At 46.7% G+C, this 20,676-nt stretch overlaps 1 protein-coding gene across 2 annotated transcripts; it reads left to right on the plus strand.

Moving 5' to 3' along the window:
• Nucleotides 1–3,141: 3,141 nt before the first annotated feature.
• On the plus strand, nucleotides 3,142–20,069 carry LOC122705422. 2 transcript variants are annotated; one of them, XM_043920787.1, is made up of 4 exons: nucleotides 3,142–3,870; nucleotides 7,376–7,636; nucleotides 16,675–16,740; nucleotides 17,699–20,069. In XM_043920787.1, the coding sequence occupies exons 1-4, from the start codon at nucleotides 3,789–3,791 to the stop codon at nucleotides 17,746–17,748; spliced, it is 459 nt and encodes a 152-aa protein (XP_043776722.1). In that variant the 5' UTR covers nucleotides 3,142–3,788; the 3' UTR covers nucleotides 17,749–20,069. The 2 variants fall into 2 exon arrangements, 1 of the variants encoding a protein (XP_043776722.1); XR_006344095.1 differs by lacking the exon at nucleotides 3,142–3,870 and adding an exon at nucleotides 6,778–7,300 and having other exon boundaries at nucleotides 16,645–16,740.
• The last annotated feature ends 607 nt before the right edge of the window (nucleotides 20,070–20,676 follow it).

The raw sequence follows: 20,676 nt of genomic DNA on the forward strand, positions 1-20,676 counted from the left end.
CAGGCAAGAATACTGGAGTGGGTAGCCATGTCCTTCTCCAGCGGATCTTCCCAACCCAGAAATTGAACCCAGGTCTCCTGCATTGCAAGCAGATTCTTTACCATCTGAGCTATGAAGGAAGCCCCATGCCTGCTTAAATGCTCAAATTTTTATTTTGGTCTTAAATTGTTGACCCTCTACTCACCATATACATCCTTGTATCTGTGGGAAGTCTCTGCCTGAATGTCCTGCTATTAAACCAAAACAGTCAACTTAAAAATCACACCTCTGGATCAGCCCTCTCAGTCAACCATCCTTCTCTCCCCCTTCTATCTCCGTGATGAAGGAATTTATGTACAACCTAAATGATAGCCCTCCTTCCCTTCTTAAGTGTTCCCTCCCTCCCTCTATATTTGGGAGAGCAGTCAGGGTTGTTTCCCTTGTCCCAAGTCTGAATTTCCCTGTCCTCTGTCCCCCTGAGTCTGCCTCTCTTCCTGGCTCTGGGTTCCGTGTGGGTCACGACTCAGGTCAGCACTCACCCCCAACATCCTGTTGCTTACTGAATAACGGTCTACCTGCAGGGAAAGACATAGAAATGTGTCTCTTCTCTCTCCACAGCATTATCACACAATCACGAATAAATGAATGTTTCAGAATTCCCTGTTGGCTCAGATGGTAAAGAATTTGCCTGCGATGCAGCAGACCTGGATTAGATCCCTGGGTTGGGAAGATCCTCTGCAGAAGGGAATGGTAACCCACTTCAGTATTCTTGTCAGAAATTCCATGGACAGAGAGGCCTGGAGGGCTACAGTCCATGGGGTCACAAAGTTGGACATGATTGAGTGGCTAACACTTTCGCTTTCACACTTTCAGGCTTTACTAAAGGTTGTAAGAATTAAAGTTACAACAAATGAGACAGAATTTTAAGTAGCCATTAATACCATTTTTCCTAGAAAAACATCCAAGAAATTAAATGTTTCGTAGGAGGAAATTCTTTTGGTGGGGGCTCTCCAGAACCTGATTTTGTTCCTTTGATCTTAGATCTGCCTTCCTTTTGGAGAGGCAGTCTCCTCTTCAAAACCTCTCGGCTCTGGGGTGTGCATCCCTTCCCATGTTTAAGAAATACCACTTCCCACCTATAGGCACTGGTCTGACACACAGGGATCTCCACCCACCCCCACGCAACCCCCCAGGAGTTCATTAAGCCAAGGCTTAGTTATTCCATCTGGAATGGCATTGCTGGTGGATTCTTTACCAGCTTAGCCACGAGGGAAGCCAGTTCCTAGGATAGCATAGAGTACCTGTAGACCCTTAAGGAGAAAAGAAACACTTTCCCGCCTAACTTTCTGTACGTTGCAAGGCTGCCCCCTTGAAATTTCACTTAGCATTCTTTTAGTGACCAGAATATACTTCTATGCTTAAGGCTTCCTCCATCCTTTCTTCTTTCCAATTGCACTCCCTTAGTCTGGCTAAGAATAAGAAAAGGGGCCAACTGGCCATATACTTTTTATTAGTAGCTTGTGGAGCTTCTCAAAGACCGTCCCCTCTGGAGACCTGGAACATATTCCTTGTAATGTGAGAGACGGATGAAATTCTTAGCTGATGGGCCCTTGCTGTTCTCAATTCCTGTATGAAAGGGGTTAGTGAGGAAAGCATGTGTATGTAAGGGAGTAATTCTCCCAGTTATAATAGCAATAAAAAGGGTGATGTCTGACCCGTGCTCACCAATTTTTATAGCATGTTTCAATCCTGACTGCACATTAGAATCACCTGGAGAGCTTTAAAAATACCAAGGCCTCACCCTTGAACTATTAAATCAGAATCTCTGGGAGTGAGATCTGGGTATGCTGTTTTTAAAAGCCTGTAGGTGATTCTTCTGGGCAGCAGGGCTGAGAACCACGGATGTGTAGGGGGTGGGAAATGATCACAGCTGGAAAAGGTCACGTTTGTTGCACCTGGAATGGATTCTGCAGCCCCAGGCAGTCTAGTTCCATCAGGCTCCTTTCAGCTTCCAAGAGTCTCAGTGAGATTTCAGTGAAGAGGGAGGTTATTGGGTTCCTATGATGCAGCTGTTATGGATGGTCTGGAATGACTGCTATCATCTGTCCCAGTGAGTTTCCCACTATATAAGCAGACTCTTATTTTTAATATAAGGAGATGGCTGCAGTTACTAGACAGCGCCTGATAGAGAGTGGACTCTCAACAGATACAGTACTTGTTGAAATAATGAATTATTTCAGCAGAGCATTAATGGGCAGTTACCCTCTTCTACCACGAGATGGTGACCTTCAAAAGATCAGTGTAGAACAGTGTTTCAACTCCGCCAAAACAGAAAAAGGGATGAACAGCAGAACCTGAAGATAAAAAACAGCATATTTTGGATATATGGGAGTGTAGTGGGGAGGGGGGCCATGGCTTTTGTTTTCAGCTCTGTATCCTTTTATTTATTTATCATTTCTCATTTTTGGCTGCACCAGTTCTTTGCTGCTCTGCGCAGGCTCTCTCTCATTGTAGAGAGCAGGCTTCTTACTGCGGTGGCTTCTCTTGTTGTGGCGTGCAGGCTCTAGGGCGCCGGGGCTCAGTAGTTGTGGCTCAAGGACTCAGCTGCCTTAGGTGCCTCGCAGCATGTGGGATCTTAGTTCTTGGGTCAGGGATCGAACCCTGTGTCCCCTGTATTAACAGGCAGATTCTTAAACACTGGACCACCAGGGAAGTCCCTATTTATTCCTTCAGATAAGTGGATCAACAAAATTCAACGAGGTTTAAAAAAAAAAAAGTGAGTATGCAGTGAATTCACATGGCTCATCTCTCTCCTAGGAGGCTAAGCTTCTTGGTTGACATCTGTGAGCTCATGGCATTTCCAGAAGGTAGGCCAGGGCTGAGCGCTGAGCTACTTTACATGTAAGGACAATAAGTGGCCCCAGTTTGGTTGCTCTGCCAATAATCCTCTGCCAGAAAACATGTTTTCAAGTTACCCTGGCCTCTAGCTCTCTTCACCACCTGGGGAGTTTTGGGAAACAGCTAATCTGTGGAAACAAAGATACAGTCAGTTATGTAAAAGAATCTGCCTGCCAATGCAGGAGAAATAAGAGTTATGGATTCAGTCCCTGGATAGGGAAGATCCCCTGGAGGAGGAAACAGCAACTCACTCTAGTATTCTTGCCTGGAGAATCCCATGGACAAAGGGGCCTGGAGGGCTATAGTCCATGGGGTTACAGAGTTAGACACAACTGAATAACTAAGTATATACATCAGTTAATAAAACCTCTGGACAAGCCCCTTTTAGTGAAGTTGGCCTTGGCACTGGGGAAGCTTGGTAGGATTTCTTGTCTATGTGTTGGTGCTTGGAGACGCAGGGGAGTGACATCTCATGAACAGTGTTTGATTGACAGGCTGAGATCTACATCCTAGCGTCTAAAGAGCCTGTGTACTCCAGGCAACAGGCGGTTCCACCCTGGCTTGGCTGCATGCTGCTTCTGGAACACTGGGCCCCAGGAGATCCATCATCGCCAGAGGGGCAGGACTGCCTCCCTTGCCATCTGCTCCTGCAGCACCCAAGCTGGCCACGGAGCCAGTCACTTGACCCTAGAGGGGAGAGGAGGCAGAGATAGCACATGGGGATGGCCTGCTGGTGACTGAAATCTTTCTACTGCTGGATGCTCTGAAGAGGAAATCATGAATTCAGCCTTCAGTGCCTCTGAGCCCTCCTTCGCTATGTCTATAGAAAGTATCCTGTCCCTTCTCCAGGTTGACCGTTCTAGATCCTCACCACTACCATCTCATTCCATCCTGACTCCCCTTGTCAGCAGATGGCTTTGCTGCCTAATTCTCAGAGAAAACTGAGGCCGTGCACCATGAAACCCCCCAACTTCCAGCTTCCCTCCCACAAAAGTATTTATGTCTGCACCCCCACACCCTCCCAGTAATGTCAGAGAGCAGAGGTGTCTCACTCTATGGAGACCAGATTCTCTTTGCCTTTGTCCTGGCTTCCAGAGCCTTCAGCTCCTCCCAGGGTTCCTCTGGGGCTTCACTCTACCAGCTTTCATCTCTCCCCACTTTTCTGGCTCTTTCCACCTGCAAGCTCCCCCATCATGAAAAAATGAAACAGGGACTTCCCTGGTGGTCCAGTGCAAAGAATTCACCTTGCAATGCAGGGGTCACTGGTTTGATCTTGTTGGGGAACTAGGATCCCACATGCTTCGGAGCAGGTAAGCACACGAAACACAAATCCTGAGCCTTTGCCCTCAGAGTCCGTGTCACACATAGAAAGCCCTAGTGCTATAACTCCTGAAGCTGCCTGCCACAACTAGGTAGTCTGTGGGCCACATCGAAAGATCCCAAATGGTGCAACTAAGACCGAACACAGCCAAATAAATAAATAAAATGAAACAAAGCAAAATAAAACCTATTGTAGCCCTTTCTCAAATCTGTCTCAGGTCCCTCACTCCTACGCACTCAGCTTCAGATGTGGGGGTGAGGGAGGGGGAGAAGCCCCTTCCCCTTCTTCTCCCCACCCTATCCGTGGTCTGTTATCACTCAGCGGTGGAGCATGAAAAGTAGACGCAGGGCCCCCAGCAGCAGCACTGCTGAGCAAATGTGACAGTGACCTTGAGGTTGAGCTGTTGACATCCGAGCTGGCGTCGGAGGCTTCTATGGGCAGTGAAAGCCTCTGTCCTAGGTTACCCCTGGCCTCGCCTCCTGCCAAATCTCGCCTTCAGTCTCCAAGACTGAGGCCCAAGTGGACACGAGCCAGGCAAGAAGCCTGTCCTTTCTGAGGGTCAAACGGAGGCAGGAGCAGCAGCAGAAATAGCACTCAGGGTGAGGAATGGGTGGATGTGCTCAGGGCCGAGGTCAGAGTGGGTAGCCAATGGGCATGTGCTGCCTGGAGATGAAATGAATGGCGAGAGGGGGCTTGGAGTAATGTTCAAGTCGCTCTCCATGTTCAAAGAGCAGAGAATCCTCATGCTCAGAATCTCGTCCGGGAAGTCTTCAGGCTGGCCTTGGCATCACAGCCGTGCCCCTACCTCGGGCTGAGTGTGTCCCTCTCTGAGATGCTGTTGCTGGGCACTGACTCAGGCCTCCTGGGTGCCTGCTCTTCAATTGCCCTAATCGTTGTAACAAAAACAGCACTGTCTGAGCTCATTCTGTGTGTCCAGCAATATGCTAAATATTCTGCATACCTCATCTCAGTTCGTTTAATCATCCCCAACACTATGAAGTAAGTTTTGTGATCTCTAGCTCATGAAAGAGGAAGTTGAGATGGAAAGAAGTCAAGTCACCACCCAAGTTTATGTATGCAACTAATGAGCAATGATGCCAGCCGCACTCTGACTCTGGGCTTCCCTGGGAGCTCAGCTGGTAAAGAATCCGCCTGCAATGCAGGAGACTTTGGTTCAATTCCTGGGTTGGGAGGATCCCTCGGAGAAGGGATAGACTACCCACCCCAGTATTCTTGGACTTCCCTGGTGGCTCAGATGGTAAAGAATCTGCCTGAAGTTCCAGAGACCTGGGTTCGATCCCTGGGTTGGGAGGATCCCCTGGCATGGCAACCCACTCCAGTATTCATGCCTGGAGAACCCTCAGGGACAGAGGAGCCTGGAAGGCTACAGTCCATGGGATTGCAAAGAGTCTGACACAACTCAGCGACTGGGCACAGCTCAGCTGCTTGGCTCCATGCTCTTCTGATTCTGTAGCCCAAATGGCTATAACAAGGATGAGTTTGTTTCAACACACGCAGGCACAGGAGAAGTCATATACTAACAGCAAGAGGGCAGTACCAGTTGTTACCGGGAGCTCTCACCTAAGCTCATTTTTCCTATGAAAAACAAGAGGCAAAGCTGACATGCCAAAGCTTTATGGGGAGGTGAGTTAATGCCAGGGCAGAGACTGAGAGAATTAGGACGTGGGGCAGACAAAAAGCAAAGCGAATGCAAAGTGGTCCATTACTGAACTGACTGTGGCACCACGAGAAATTGAACAGACGGCTCAGCCATGCTGAATGTTTCTGGAAGACCATGTGAAGTCACTGCACCCCGGAACAGTCTGCTCGGGAGAAGAGTTAGGAATCTCTGTTGCTTCCTCCCTGTCTTGGGTCTCTTGTTGGTCAAAATTCACCCTGTGGGGCATTAACTCTCTTGTACTTACAGGTCACAAAGAGTCAGACGTGACTGAGTGACTGAACTGAACGGAACTTATGGGTTGTGTAGCTGGGCCCCCTGGGCAGCTTTGAGGCCAGACTCAGTGAGTACAGGTCAGGGTGGACATGTGTCCAGGGGCTATTTCAGTTCCTCCAATGATGGGGGACATAATAAAGGTCATGCCCAAACCCAAAAATGACCCAAGGGTGGCTGAGGCAGTCTGTTGTTTTAGGAGGTAAGTGACAGTCACAGCACAGCTTCTCCAATGAGCAGGACCAGGAAAAGAGCTTGGTGGGAGGCCTGTGAGCTGGAGCAAATTTACTTTCCATTCCCTTTAAGTCTATGTCCAATTTCCTCGGCATGCATCCAGGACCCTCCGTGGGGTGGCCCTAGCCAATTGTTTCAAGCTAGTCCACTGCACCTCCGTCCACACCCCCAGTCAGGGCAACCATCAGCCCATGAAGCGCCTACATATGAGTAAGAAAAAGGCGCCTCTCTAAGTGGTCACAGCCCTGTGGCTCTGGCTTTGGCTGGCAGAATGGTGTTTGGGTGTAAATTAGAAAAATAAAACACTCTTCCTGGTCACAGCTCACACCAGGGTATACAGCTGGATTTTCAAGTGTCCTCTTGGCCAACCACACTGAATCCTGGATGAGGAAACAGGCCTACAGAGGTAGACGCCCTTGCCCAGAGTCGCAGAGACCTGCCAGACACAGGGCTCAGCTTCTGACCTGAATTCAGCTGCTGCCTCCTGCTTCACCCAAGGCTCAGCTGGGCAGCTTGGAGACTACCCCTCCTCCAGTCCACACAGAAATAATTTATGGAATTTCCCAGGTGTGTCTGGCATTGACCCCATGTTCTGGCCTGCTCTAGTGCCCACAGCTGTGAGAAAGGGTTGTACCCCTGCTTTCTCCCAGCCACCACCCCGTAACCTCCAGAGAATCAGCCCCTGGGGGCTGTGCCAATGACCTCATGGGGAATTGCTGCCCACTGACTTCCTGTTTTTATATTCTTTCCTCCTCTGCTTGTTTTTTCTGCTTTGTTGCTCTTTGATCATTTTTGGTTCTCCTCCCCCAGCCATTCTGCAGAAACTAAACTTGATTTTTTGTGATTATTTAAAATCTGTGTTTAGAGAAAGAGACCTCATACTTCTCTTTTGTCCATTTGGGGAATTGGAGTTAAGGGTAATTTCCCCCCACCCTACCCCTTTTTCTCTCACCTCATTCCCCATGGTTTATCTCCCAAATGATGTTCTTCAGGTTCCACAGCCCAGGAGAAGCACACTCAGAAGCTGTGTCTGCAAGGGCCATGTGAATTCAGGATTCTGTTTCTACTAGAGACCTCCCTTCTATTGGATGCTGTACTAGATGGAAGGGAAGAGATCTGCCAGCTTCCCCACTGTCATATCCTCAGCTCCAGGAAACTACAGACAGAGCCCCTACTGAAAAAACCACATGGTTCTCCATTTCTTCCAAGATCAAGGGCACATTCCATAGCATGCATCAAAGAGCCTCCAAAGGGTGAGTGGCCCAGGGTCGCTTTCCACCCTAGTTCACTGTTATTCCATCTGCTTCTCCCTCCTTCCACCCTCTTTTCTCTGTTCCAGCCATGCTAATCTCCTTACCTTTCCTGGAAACACTGTGCTCCTTCTTGCCTCCCTACTTTCACACTTGCTATTCCTCTGCCTGGAATTCTTTTCCTTTCTTCCTTGGGAATTCTTGTTTACCCTTCCAAGCCTAACTAAAACATCACCTTCTCAAGAATGCCTTAACCATGTCCTCCAAGCTGAATTTGTTACCCCTTCCTCTGTGTTCCTTTGGCTCCTATTTCCTAAGAGGAAATATAAATGTATTATAAAAGTAAATATAGGGACTTCCCTGGAAGCCCAATAGTTAAGAATCTGCCTTGCAATGTATAGGTTCGCTCCCTCGTCAGGGAACTAAGATGCCACATACCTCGGGGCAACTAAAGGCCCGCCCACTCTGGAGACCACATGCCACAACAAAGACCCAGGGCAGCCAAAAAAAAAAAAAAAAGGAGTAAATATAAATGTTTATAACCTCATTCATCACTTCCCTGGTGGCTCAGATGGTAAATAATCTGCCTGCAATGCAGAAGACCCACGTTCCCTTGGAGAAGGGAATGGAAGCCCACTCCAGTATTCTTACCTGGGAAATCCCATGGACAGAGGAGCCTGATGGACTCCAGTCCATGGGGTCACAAAGAGTTGGACAGGACTGAGCAACAGACACACACAATTCAACCTCATTTATGTGCTTTCTCTGGTGGTATTTGAGTCACTTGAGTATTGCCTTTTTTTTTTTAAATTGTATAATAGTTTCCTCCTCTCCTTTATTGAATTAGTCCTCTGTATTTATATTTATTTGCTTGTAAGTCTCTGAGACAAATGTTTCTCTTTATTCTGTGTATGCCTAGGAATGTGCATGTGTGTGGTATGTATGAAAGTTTTACTGATTACAGTGTTGAAATATGATTTATGCCACGAAGGTCTGTGGGGCAATCCCCCATGGGAAGGCGTGAACTGAAAAGGTTGGTCACTCACAGCGTTGGTCTCCCAGGAGATTATGGTTCATTTAACAGGAAGCCAGAAGCTGGGGCAGGTGGGAAAGGAAATGCTTGTGTCTTCAGGACAGTGCTTGTCAAAATATAGCTTGTGATCCAACCATATCAGAATCACCTGGGGATGGGGGTTGGGAGGTGGGACTTGTTAAAAATTCAGACTCCAGGGCTCAAATTCAAGCCTTTTGAATCCAGCTCTCTGGGGTTAGTTCTCAGGAATCTGCATTTTAATAAACTGCCGGGAGGTTTTCCTGCACCAGCCTTTGAGAACCACTGATCCAGGTGTTTGGGGAGCTGGAGTTCATGCCACTGAAACCTGTGCTTATCAAGGTCACTAGTTGTCACACCTTCTGAATGTTCAGTCTACTAGCTGCTTCCAGGCCTCATTCTCCGGCTCTCTGGTGGTTTGGGACTCAGAAGACATGGCCTCTTTTTTTAATCTCTTCACCACCTCATGCTCTGTGAAGCCCTCTGTTCCCGGTTCATATTCTGACTCTTGACTCATTCTCTTCCATAGTCCCCACCAGTCTCCTCTTCCTCCAAATGCTCCTTCACCCTTGGGGCCTCTCTCAGGCTTTGCCCTCAGCCCTGCCCTTGACATTCCGCAGCACGCCCGTGGCTTCCCCCACTGTCTGTGGACACTGACGGTGGCTAAGTTCATGTTTCCAGCACAGATACTCTCCCCGGATTCTGTCCTATACACACACCTCCCTATGGGAGGGTCCACTGGAATGGTCCAGGCCTCCCAAATTGCACATTTCCCAAGCCTTTCTGTGTATCTTCCTCTTATATTTCTTCTCTCTGTGAACCCTGAGCTGGACTCCTAAGGGTCATTCCACCCCTGAGTGTCACCTTGGACAAGTGACCTATTTTTCTGTGCCTCCACCTCCTCATCTGAAATATGGGCATCATAATAGTTCCTGTCTTGCTGGTTTGTGAGGATTAATTGAATTTGTGCCTATAAAGGGCTCAGGATAGTAGCGGGCGTGGTGCACGTGCTCAATAAACACCAGCTATTAATAATAATAATGGTGATGACACTAACTTACTTAACTCTACTTAGTAGTTAACAGTCATTTTTATTGTTCTGGTCTCCTCCTCCTTCACCTCACTCCCACCTACTAGATAGTCACCATCCAATTTCTCTCCCTAACATTCCCTCTCTCTGATAACTGCCCCATCTTCCCAATCACCTTTGCTCAGACTTGGCCAGAGTACCCTCATGTCTTCCCTGGACTTGTCTAAGACTGATCTTGCTCCTAAATTCTTGTCTCCTTTCCCACCTCTGTGACCCCCTAAAGGGCTCATGCCTCATTTCTCTTTGGGTCTCCTAGCTCCTGAGTGTATTTTAAGTATTCACAGGATAAATAGGTGAAATAGTGGATGAATGGATGGATGGATGGACAAAATCAACGCATTAAGTAGAAATCTTTGAAGGGGGTAAGATGCCTTATAAATCAAGGGGCAATGATAGAAACTTGAGAAAACAAACTCTAATTAAGGTTGAATTCCCAGGGTTTCCCTGGTGGTCCAGTGGTTAAGAATCCACCTGCCATTGCAGGGGACAGGGGTTTAATACTTGGTCAGGGAAGATCCCCAGGCCCCAAGGCAACTAAGTCCGTGGGCCACAGCTACTGGGGCCGGCACACCTGGAGCTTTGCTCCACAACAAAAGAAGCCACTGCAACGAGAAGCCCGTGCACCGCAAAGAAGAGTAGCCCCCACTGTCTGCTACTAGAGAAAGCCCAGGCACAGCAATGAAGACCCAGCACAGCCAGAAAGAAATAAGTAAATAATCATTATTTTAAAAAAAAAAAAGGTTGAATTCCCATAAGGTGCTTCTGAGTAAAACAGTAGCAACAGCTTCACCAGTCTGGGGAAGCATGTCTCCCAGAAGGAATGGGATCTGCAGAGATGTTGGAAGAGGAATCCCTGTCTCCAAGCTGTCAATGTGCCTCCTGCTATTCTCAAGGGAGACAGGCTCTGGACCGGAGAGTCTGCGGTTTTCCCACTGCCGGGGAGAGGGCACTGTTGTGAGACAGAGGCATTTCATCCGCCTTTTCTGACTCGTGTGAAATATTCACTCTGAGCCTTCCCACTTACTTTCCTCTCATTCCATCCTCTTCATGGGACTGAGTCTTTGTGATGACTAATTTAGTCTTGGGAGCAGATAAGATTCATTATACCCTCAGAGAGTCCTCACATTTTATTTTGCTGTCAGTGTCTCACAAATGTGGTTCTTGTTGGTTTCCTCCCAAGAGACCAAGCAGTTCCAGATGCTTTACCAACACTGAACTTCTGGACCTGTGAAGTTGGTGAAGACGTCTGTGGCGCTAGTAAAGTCACTTGGGACTGCTCCAGGCAAACCTGAGTTGCCAGCTAGAGTCCCAAATCGTGGCTTTCCTTAGTCACAGAATTGCGTTCCCTGGTGATATCAGTGGTCCCCAACCTTTTGGGCACCAGGGACAAGTTTAATGGAAGACAATTTTCCACGGATGGGGGTGGAGGTGGAGGGATGGTTTCAGGATAATTCAAGAGCATTACTTTTATTGTGTACTTTATTTCGAATCTCATGCCACCACTAATCTGACAGGAGGTACCAGTCTGTGGCCCGGAGGCTGGCCCTGAATAATGTCTGGTTGAGTTCACTCCAAGTTCTGCCTTCACCATCACTGTTCCCAGGAAATGTTACCTAATTCATTGGAAAATCCCCTTTTCAATTGGCCCATTTAACATTTAACTTTGATGATTCTGCTTTCCTTACTCACTGACCACTGACTGATAATATGGAAGAAGGATGGCACATCTAAGGCAGACATATTGCTTCTATGCCCACACATGTTCTTTGCACACATTGCTAGAATCTTGGCTTTCTTTTCCACCAGGTTGTCCTCAAATTCTTCTCAACACAGCCTTCTAGAAAGACACTACCAATCAATAAAGTTGATAGATGGGATGTAACTTGTCTACCATTATTGATCTAAAGTCATATATATATATACACACATATATTTACAAAGAAGTAGTATCTCAATTATCTCTTACTGTATAACATGCCAACCCAAAAATCAGTGGCTTAAAACTACAATTACTTTTTCTTTTGATTCTATGGGCCAGTTAGCAACTTGAACTCAGCTCAGCAGGACAAGTCTTCTTCTGACTTTGTCTGGCTGCAGCCATCTGGTGGCTTGGTAGGAACAGGAGGTTCTAAAACTGCCTCATTCACATGAACGGTGGTTGGAGCTGTCTGTTGACTGTGCATCTCTAGCAGCCTGGCTCAGGCTTCTTCATATGGTGTGTGTGTTCTGATGTGCTTTTCAAGCCCGTGTTGTATCATGTTTGTTAAGGTCCCATCGGTGCCAAAGCGAATTATGTGGCCAAGCCCAGAGTCAATGTAGAAGATATACAAGGACATGGACTCAGAGAGGTATGATTCATTGTGGATCATTTCTGTAACCGTACACCCCAGATTGGTTGGTACTTCATTGATCAGGAACTTACTGATTGGCAGATACTATGCTTGGCACAGAGTATAAAATGACAAAGGAATTTGGAAGACCTTTAAAGACTGGAAAGGCTCTGACTAGGTGCAAAGAGGGAAGAATTCAAACTGCTATTTATTAAAAAATATTTACTTATTTGGCTGCTTTGGATCTTATTTGTAACACTTCGTTGCATCATGAGGGATCTTTCTTGCTTCACACAGTCTTAGTTGCTCTGTGGCACATGGGATCTTAGTTCCCTGGCCAGGGATCGAACCCGAGTCCTCTACATTGCAAGGCAGACTCTTAACCACTGGACCACCAAGGAAGTCCCCAAACTGCTATTTGAATCATGATGGATGCAGTTGCCTCTGCGCCCGCATGTGTGTACATGTTAGAAGGAAGAAGAGTGTTGAATCATTCAGAAATTTTTTTCTATTTTCCATTTCATGTGATCCATGCAGCCTTGGTTGAATGAGTAATGCTATTGTTGTCCATCGTGATCTGTCCTCTAAAGCTTTTCTTCAGACTCTAACGTTCAAAACAATCATAGAAGTGTGGTCTTCATGATTACAAAGAGCTACTTCAGGCTTTTTTTTTTTTTTCCCCTAGAAACCTGGCCAAGTCCTAGGCTGAGGCCCATGCTTGCTAACTCTGATCTCCCCGCCCCCCGCCCACATTCCTGCCACCCACGCTGCTCCAATGCAGAGTGAAAGTTCAGAGGCCAAATACTTACTGTCCAAATAGCTCTCCAGCGGTGATGGCAAAGAGACAACTCCACTTAGGAAAACAAACAATCACCCCTTCCACTTATTTAGCTCTTGAGCCTGCTTTCCAATGCATATTCACATCCTTCCTCTCACTAGATCACCCCCAAAACCCTTTGGGGTGGGCAGGGCAGGTAACAGATGGGGAAACTGAGGACCAGAGAGGGGAAGTGACTTTCTCAGTGAATGACAAGCAGGGCTAAAAGTAGAGCTCCAGCTTTCCTGTTCTAGATCTTGGCATGTCCAATATATTACACAGCCATGAACTGAGCTGCATCCTCCTCCCAGGTCTAGGAAGCCTGCTTTGAGATCCTGCTGGGGTTTCCTACTCCATACGCTAATAGTTCTACTGAAACAGAGCGGGGTCCTATGGTCCTTGTTCCCCACCCATGTCCTCTGCCCACCTTTTGTCTGTGGACAACTTTAGTCAAAGAACAAGTTTAATCAGAGCAGTGAGAAATGTGGAAACAAGGGAAACAGTCAAAGGAGACTAGATAATAATAATGTAATCGTTTAGCAGAGTCAAGGACCTTTAGTTCTTTCTCAAGGGCTATAGCTAATATTCTGAGCCATATCCTGTGAGCTGTCTTATAGATACTAAAACACACAGGTGGAGAAGTTAACTACATGATGACCAGACTATACCCAGGACATGAGGTGCCACATTTCTGAAAACTGGCCTAAAAGAACAAATGGACCCTCGAACAAACAAAAGACCCTGAAACTGACAATTAACTACCTAAAACAATCAAGATGACTCTGGTCAGACCACCAATGACCAATTTGAGGATGACTGTGAGAGCTGATTGTGCTATTTCTCCATGTAGCCCCTTCCTTTTGTCTATAGAAGCTCTTGCCTCACTGGTTTCTGGGGGGCCATCAGCCTTTGGACAGACATCTGCCCTCCTCACCCCACAAGTTGCTGGCATCTGAAATAAAGCAAACTTTCCTTTCCACCAACCTGGCCTGTTTATTGACTTTTGAGTGGCAAGCAACTGGACCCTACACACTCTTTTGGTAACACTATATTAATAGCCATTTTATTTTCCAAACAAAATTTGTTTATTAATTTATTTTTGTTTTTAGCTGTGCTGGGTCTTCATTGCAGCTCAAGCTTTTCTCCAGTTGTGGCAAGCGGGGGCTACTGTTGTAGCTGTGGTGTGTGGCCTCATCGTGGTGGCTTCTCTCGTTGTGGAGCGCAGGCTCCAGGGCGGGGGCTTCAGTAGTTGGGCAACGTGGGTTCAGTAGTTGACGCTCCCGGGTTCTAGAGCATGGGATCAACAGGTGTGGCACACGGCCTTAGTTGCTTCACCACAGGTGGGATCTTCCCAGCTCGGGGTCGAACCCATGGTTCCTGCCTTGGCAGGCAGATTCTTCACCATTGAGCCACTAGGGAAGCTCTAATAGCCATTTTAAAGTTGCTTTACTTTCATTTCCATGGAAAGATTGAGGGGAAATATCAAACATTTCTATGTGCACCAGCTTCGAAATCTTTTGTCACCAGAAGATAGAGGATTCTCTTTGAAGTTCCAATTTCCGAGCCACAGATGATCCAGCCAGTATCTTCCTGGTGGAAAAAATAGGGGCCTGGAGCCAATGGCTTCTGTGATTACCCACCATACCTCCTCAAAACAAAATGTGATACAGAAGAAAATTTTAAATTAACATCAAGGGAAGGCTTGGAGAAGATAAGTCACATCCAAGAGTAAAAAGCGAGTTGATGAAGTCCTTGCCTCTGTGCTGCTAGGAGGCTTTGGTGCTGTGCAGGTCTGCTCTTTTAGCACCAGTCAGCTCCTTCTCCCTAAACTCATTTTTCTTGAAAGAATTGGTTTTCTGTATCACCATCCTAGGGCACAGGAACCCTTTGGAAAGCTGGAACTGGAACAAATATACTGATTTTCATACAGAAGGTCAGGGAACGAGAGAGAGCATGGTACTGCTGCTTCCTACATTCCTTCTTTGGGGCAGACATGGCAATCTTTATGGTTGAGAATGGGAGTGGCTTAGCATCCTTTTCGGTATAACCCTTGATTAGGCTGCCATGCTGAATGAAATCCCTCTGTCAATTCCCTAGTCCCTTGTGACCCAAAGGCCTTGCAGAAAGGAGGAAGAAGTGGGAAAGTATTCAAGTACATGTGAGGTGGACATTCCTCTCTCCTAAAGGCTCCCATGTGCTAGGTTTTAGATTCAGGGGGCATGATCAGTTAGAAACCAGAGCTTGTGGCTATAGAAGAGGTGACTGAAGGATTTTGACACTCTCATCAGAACATCAAAGTTTGCCTTGGAGTCTTTCTATGCCATTAGTGTAGGATCAATACTCACCTGTAAGATTCAGAAAACACAAAAGGTTGTCAGTCGTCACAAAAGGAATGTTCTAAACCAGGTAACTAAATAAACTTATCATGTGAGGGAGGAAAGCAGTGGAGCAGCTAAAAGAGAAAAGGATAGCAGAGCTCATCTGGTCTGGTGTCCCTGGTTAACTGATGAAGGAACAGGACCAGGGTAGGAAAGCAACTTCTTCAAAGCCACACAGCACATTGGCAGAACTGGAACCCTCTCTCCTCACTCCTAGCATTAACACTCTGTGGATTCACTGCACACCCTCTCCTTTCTTCTATACCCCTCACCTTTCATTGTTTAGTTGCTAAGTCACGTCTGACTCTTTTGTGACCCTGCGGGCTACAGCCCACCAGGCTCCTCTGTCCACGGGATTTCCTAGGCAAGAATACTGGACTGGGTTGCCACTTCCTTCTCCAGGGGATCTTCCCATCCCAGGGGTCAAACCTGCATCTCCTGCTTGACAGGTAGCTTCTTTACCACTGAGTCACTTGGGAAGCCCTCCCCACACCAGTATTTCTTTATAAACCTGTTGCCTGCACCAGCACCCCTTCCCTATCCAGCCACCTCCCTCCTCGGTGGGGAAGATTACTAGTTTAAGGAGTCAGCTCAATTTAAATTGTACTAGGGAAACTTCCCTGGTCGACCAGTGGTTACGAGTCCATCTGCCAATGCAGGGAACATGGGTTCTACCCCTGGTTTGCAAGATCCCACATACCGAGGAGCATCTAAGCCCGTGAGCTGCAACTACAGAGCCCACAGGCCCCAGTGACTGAAGCCTGTGCACCCTAGAGCTGGTCTGCAGCAGGAGAAGCCACCACAGTCAGAAGCCCGGGCACCGCAGCTAGAGAGGAGCTCTGGCTCACTAGAACTAGAGAAAGCCCGCGTGCAGCAGCGAAGACCCGGCACAACCACAGATAAATAATTTTTTAAAAATTGTGAAAAATAAATAAATTATACTAGGAAGTTGGGGTGGGGGATGGTGGGTGGGAAGAATCTTACCCTGTTGTTGTTGTTCGGCTGTCAGTCGTGTCTGACCCCGTGGACTGCGGCACGCCAGGCCTCCCAGTCCATCACCAACTCCCAGAGCTTACACAAACTCATGTCCATCGAGTCGGTGATGCCATCCAACCATCTCATCCTCTCTCGTCCCCTTCTCCTCATGCCTTCAGTCTTTCCCAGCATCAGGGTCTTTTCCAATGAGTTAGCTCTTCGCATCAGGTGGCCAGAGTATTGGAGCTTCAGCTTCAGCATCAGTCCTTCCAATGAATATTCAGGGTTGATTTTCTTCAGGCTTGACTGGTTTCATCTCCTTGCTGTCCTGCTTTCTAACAAATCTGACAATTTGTGTTTCTGTTCTGAGCCCATTGGCTTGTTCTCCAAATACTCTCAGGGCAGAGGTGTGAAGTGAGGAGTAACCGAGTAGCCCAAGAGTACCCGGGACCTGGGACTCTAGAAGGTGAGTAACTCCCACAGATGACGCTAAATTCAGAGCCTTTGCTTTTCCAAGAAGCTGTAGTGCAATCGTGTCCTCCGTGTGCATAGCTGGCCCCCTTCCTCTGACACTGACAGTCAGAGGAATCTGGTGCGTCCCTTCCTCATCTCACAGTGCAGACAGCACTCTACCTGAAGCCAGCAGGTCTGGGCTCTGGGCCTGGGCAGTCTGTTCTGCCACCACCCCCCACTTTTATTCCTTTTGTAGCACTCTTGGCCAATCTCTGGGTTTCATTTTCCCAACATATGGAGATCAAAAAGCTGCAAGCAATTTGACTTCTGGGAATGGATTCCAAAAAAGCATTAAGCATTTATGCGAATATTTAGCTGCATGAATGTTCATTACAACACTCTTATGAATAGAGAAAAAGTTGGAATAATATAAGCGTTTAGCAATGAGGGACTGGTTAAATAAACTGAGTAATTCAGGTAATAGGAATGTATGCAGGCATTAAAGTTGAGAAATATATCTATAGCCTCATAAAATGTTAGGTAAGAGGCAGGAAAAAAAATCACAAAAACAGTATAAACAGGATGAACCCATTTTTGCTTGAAAAAACTACATTGGTGTGTGTGTATATATAATTATATTATACATAATATAATATATAGTACATTATGTATTTTATATAGTACAATATATTCCTTATATATAATAACATGTATACATATATATATATATATATATATATATATATATATATATTTACTGAGGAGGGTATTCTAATTATCTAACCTGGTGTTAATAGTATAAAATGTCATACCAATTATAAAAAAAATTAACATCTTTATTTTTATAGGGGGATATTTTAGTTATCTAGCGTGGTGTTACTGGTGATTATTTTAAACAGGTGAGATTATGGATATTTGACCATTTCTTCTTTTCACTTGTCTGTATTTTCTCACTTATCTCTAATGAGCAGTGGTGCTGTTTAAAAAGAAAACAATAGGACATCCCTGGTTGCTAAGGTAAGGATTCACCTTCCAATGCAGGAGACTTGGGTTATAGTCCTGGTCAGGCAACTAAGATGCTATTAATACATGCTGCGGAGCAACTAAGCCCTCTCGAGACAGCTGCTGAGCCACAACCAGAGAAAAGCACGTGCCGGTATGAAGACACAGTGCAGCCAACAAATAAAGGTCTTAAACAAAAAAAGCCAATAAAGGAAATTGTATTTTGACAGAAAGGATTGCTTGACTATGATTGCTGAAGTTCGGTCATGCTCAAGAATTCTGGAAGGAAGACGCACTCCCTATAGAACAGTGGTGGGATGGTGAGAGGGAAGCCTGCCTCGCCCTGGGCTGAGGGCTGGGGAAGCCACCACCACCTTGACTTTGGCCTGTACTCTCCCACGTAGATATCCTCTCCACCTGGCTCATGCACCATCCTGGACTTACTCATCCCTAGCTTTCTGCTTATTTTGCCTCACTCCCCAGACTTCATCTAAAAGGAATTTCTGTTTAACCACAGCGCCCACATGAAGAATTCTACTAAAATTTCATTTTAACTAAATTCCAGCAGACAGATGACTTAAATAAGCTACAGCGGACTCAGAGAAAATGATGCCGCAGTTGTTGCTCATGGGCCTGACCAGCAGATGGGCAAACTCCATTTTATACACACACACTCGCCCCCTACATCCACAAAGTCCAGGCATCAGCGGACAACATGTGCCCTTGGTTCTTGAATCCCCAGCGTGGACCGGTCGCCAGGGCTGGCTCCTGATGTGCCCCTGTCTCTACTCCGGCAGCTGAAGGGAAGCCCCTGTGGTACCAGGGACACTTGTAGCCTTGGATCCAGACTGACTTTGAGAGCTGTGGATGCACTGGTCCATCTCACAGGGAGCTCTGCCATTTTCCCTGCATTCGGCTCGCCCAAATGCTGATTTTCCTTTCTGTTTATTTTTCCCCTCAGGCCCACCCAAGGAAACTCTTCCATCAAGAAATGTGCGTGGGCTTCAGCATTTACTTGGCTGGCTCTTTGGGAAGGCCTTGATGTGCTGTTATTTTTCCTTTAATGTTAAGGTCCCCTGGGGTCCCCTCGACTCTTGTGGCCTGGTTTCACTTGGCTTAAGACTGGACCCCGCTGTGTGTGACCAGAAGCAGTGTAGCAGGGTAGGGCTGGTGGGAAACGGGGGTGGGGGACTTTTCCACATCTTTAAAGATAATATAATAACATCATGCTTAAGACGAGAATGGAAATATCTTCAGTTCAGTTCGGTCGCTCAGTATGTAAGAGAAAGCAAGACTGTGAGACAGATGGGGAAAAGCTACCCCACCCACCAGTGGTGGAGGCTCCGCTGCCCCGACTCTGCCAGCTTAGCTCTTGACCACCCCTCTGCCTGTACAACAAAGCTCTCCTTGGGATATCTTAAGAGTCCTGGGGCTTATTTCCCAGGATTCCTCTGCTCCTTGCATCTGCAGTCTTTCTTTCTTTCAATTTTTATTTTCAATTTATTTTTAATTGGAGGATGATTGCTTTATAATGTGTTCATCTCTACCATAGAGCAATGTGAATCAGCTGTAAGTACACATATACCCTCACCCTCTTATGCCTCCCTCCCACTTCCCCCCATCCTAACCCTCTAGGTCATCACAGAGCACCACGCCCCCTGTGTTGTATAGCAGTGTCCCACTAGCTATCTATTTTACACATGGTATTGTGTATATATACGTAATACACTCTCAATGCTACTCTCTCATTTGTCCCAGCCTCTCCTTCCCCCACTGTGTCCACAAGTCCATTCTCTATGTCTTCAGTCTTTCTTGCAGCGTGTCTCTGTTTAGCCCCATGACAACAACAGAGGCTCACCTCAGCCCTCCAGTGGTTTCCCAACAGCATCTCCACACCACCTCCATCTCCCATGCCTGGCCTCCCGGACAGGTGCTCCAGCCTCTCTTCCCGATCCAGCACACTCTCTTGCTGACACTTAGGGTCTCCACTCCTTGCCCCTGCGTCTCTTCACTCTATCCCTGGAACAGGCACTTTCTTCCTTTCTCACCATCAGACTTACCCCTTTTCTGCCATGAGGCACCAGGTCCTCTTCCTTCAGTTCTCATTTAACTGTGAATCATTTGTCAGGCAAATCGCTTCTCTGCCAGTATCTGTTCAAAGGTGAAGATTTGCCTCACCTTTCCCATCCTCTTCCCCCACCCCTCCCAATTCAAGGTTTCCAGGGACTACTTGGCACCAACTTCTGCCTTTTTTTTTTTTAAGCTTATTATTATTTTTCTTCTAAGGAGCAAGCGTCTGGAAGAAAAGCTATGACCAACCTAGACAGCATATTAAAAAGCAGAGACATTACTTTGCTAACAAAGGTCCATCTAGTCAAAGCTATAGTTTTTCCAGTAGTCATATATGGATGTGAGAGTTGGACTATAAAGAGAGCTGAGCACCAAAGAATTGATGCTTTTGAACTGTGGTGTTGGAGAAGACTCTTCAGAGTCCCTTGGACTGCAAGGAGATCAAACTAGTCAATCCTAAAGGAAATCAGTCCTGAATATTCATTGGAAGGACTGACTGAAGCTGAAGCTCTAATACTTTGGCCACCTGATTTGAAGAACTGACTCATTTGAAAAGACCCTGATGCTGGGAAAGACTGAAGGTAGGAGGAACAGGGGACGTATATTAGAGGATGAGATGGTTGGATGGCATCACCGACTCAATGGACATGAGTTTGAGCAAGCTCTGGGAGTTGGTTATGGATGAGGAAGAAGTCTGGTGTGCTGTAGTCCGTGAGGTTGCAAAGAGTTGGACATGACTGAGTGACTTAACTGAACTGATTATTATTTTTAAAAAAACACTATTTTATTTATTTATTTGGTTGTGTCAAGCCTTAGTTGTGGAGTGAGGGATCTTTTGTTGCAGGGCACAGGCTTCTCTCTAGTTGCATTTCTTGGG

Source organism: Cervus elaphus, chromosome 12, assembly GCF_910594005.1.
Source record: "Cervus elaphus chromosome 12, mCerEla1.1, whole genome shotgun sequence".
NCBI classification, from domain to species: Eukaryota; Metazoa; Chordata; class Mammalia; order Artiodactyla; family Cervidae; genus Cervus; species Cervus elaphus.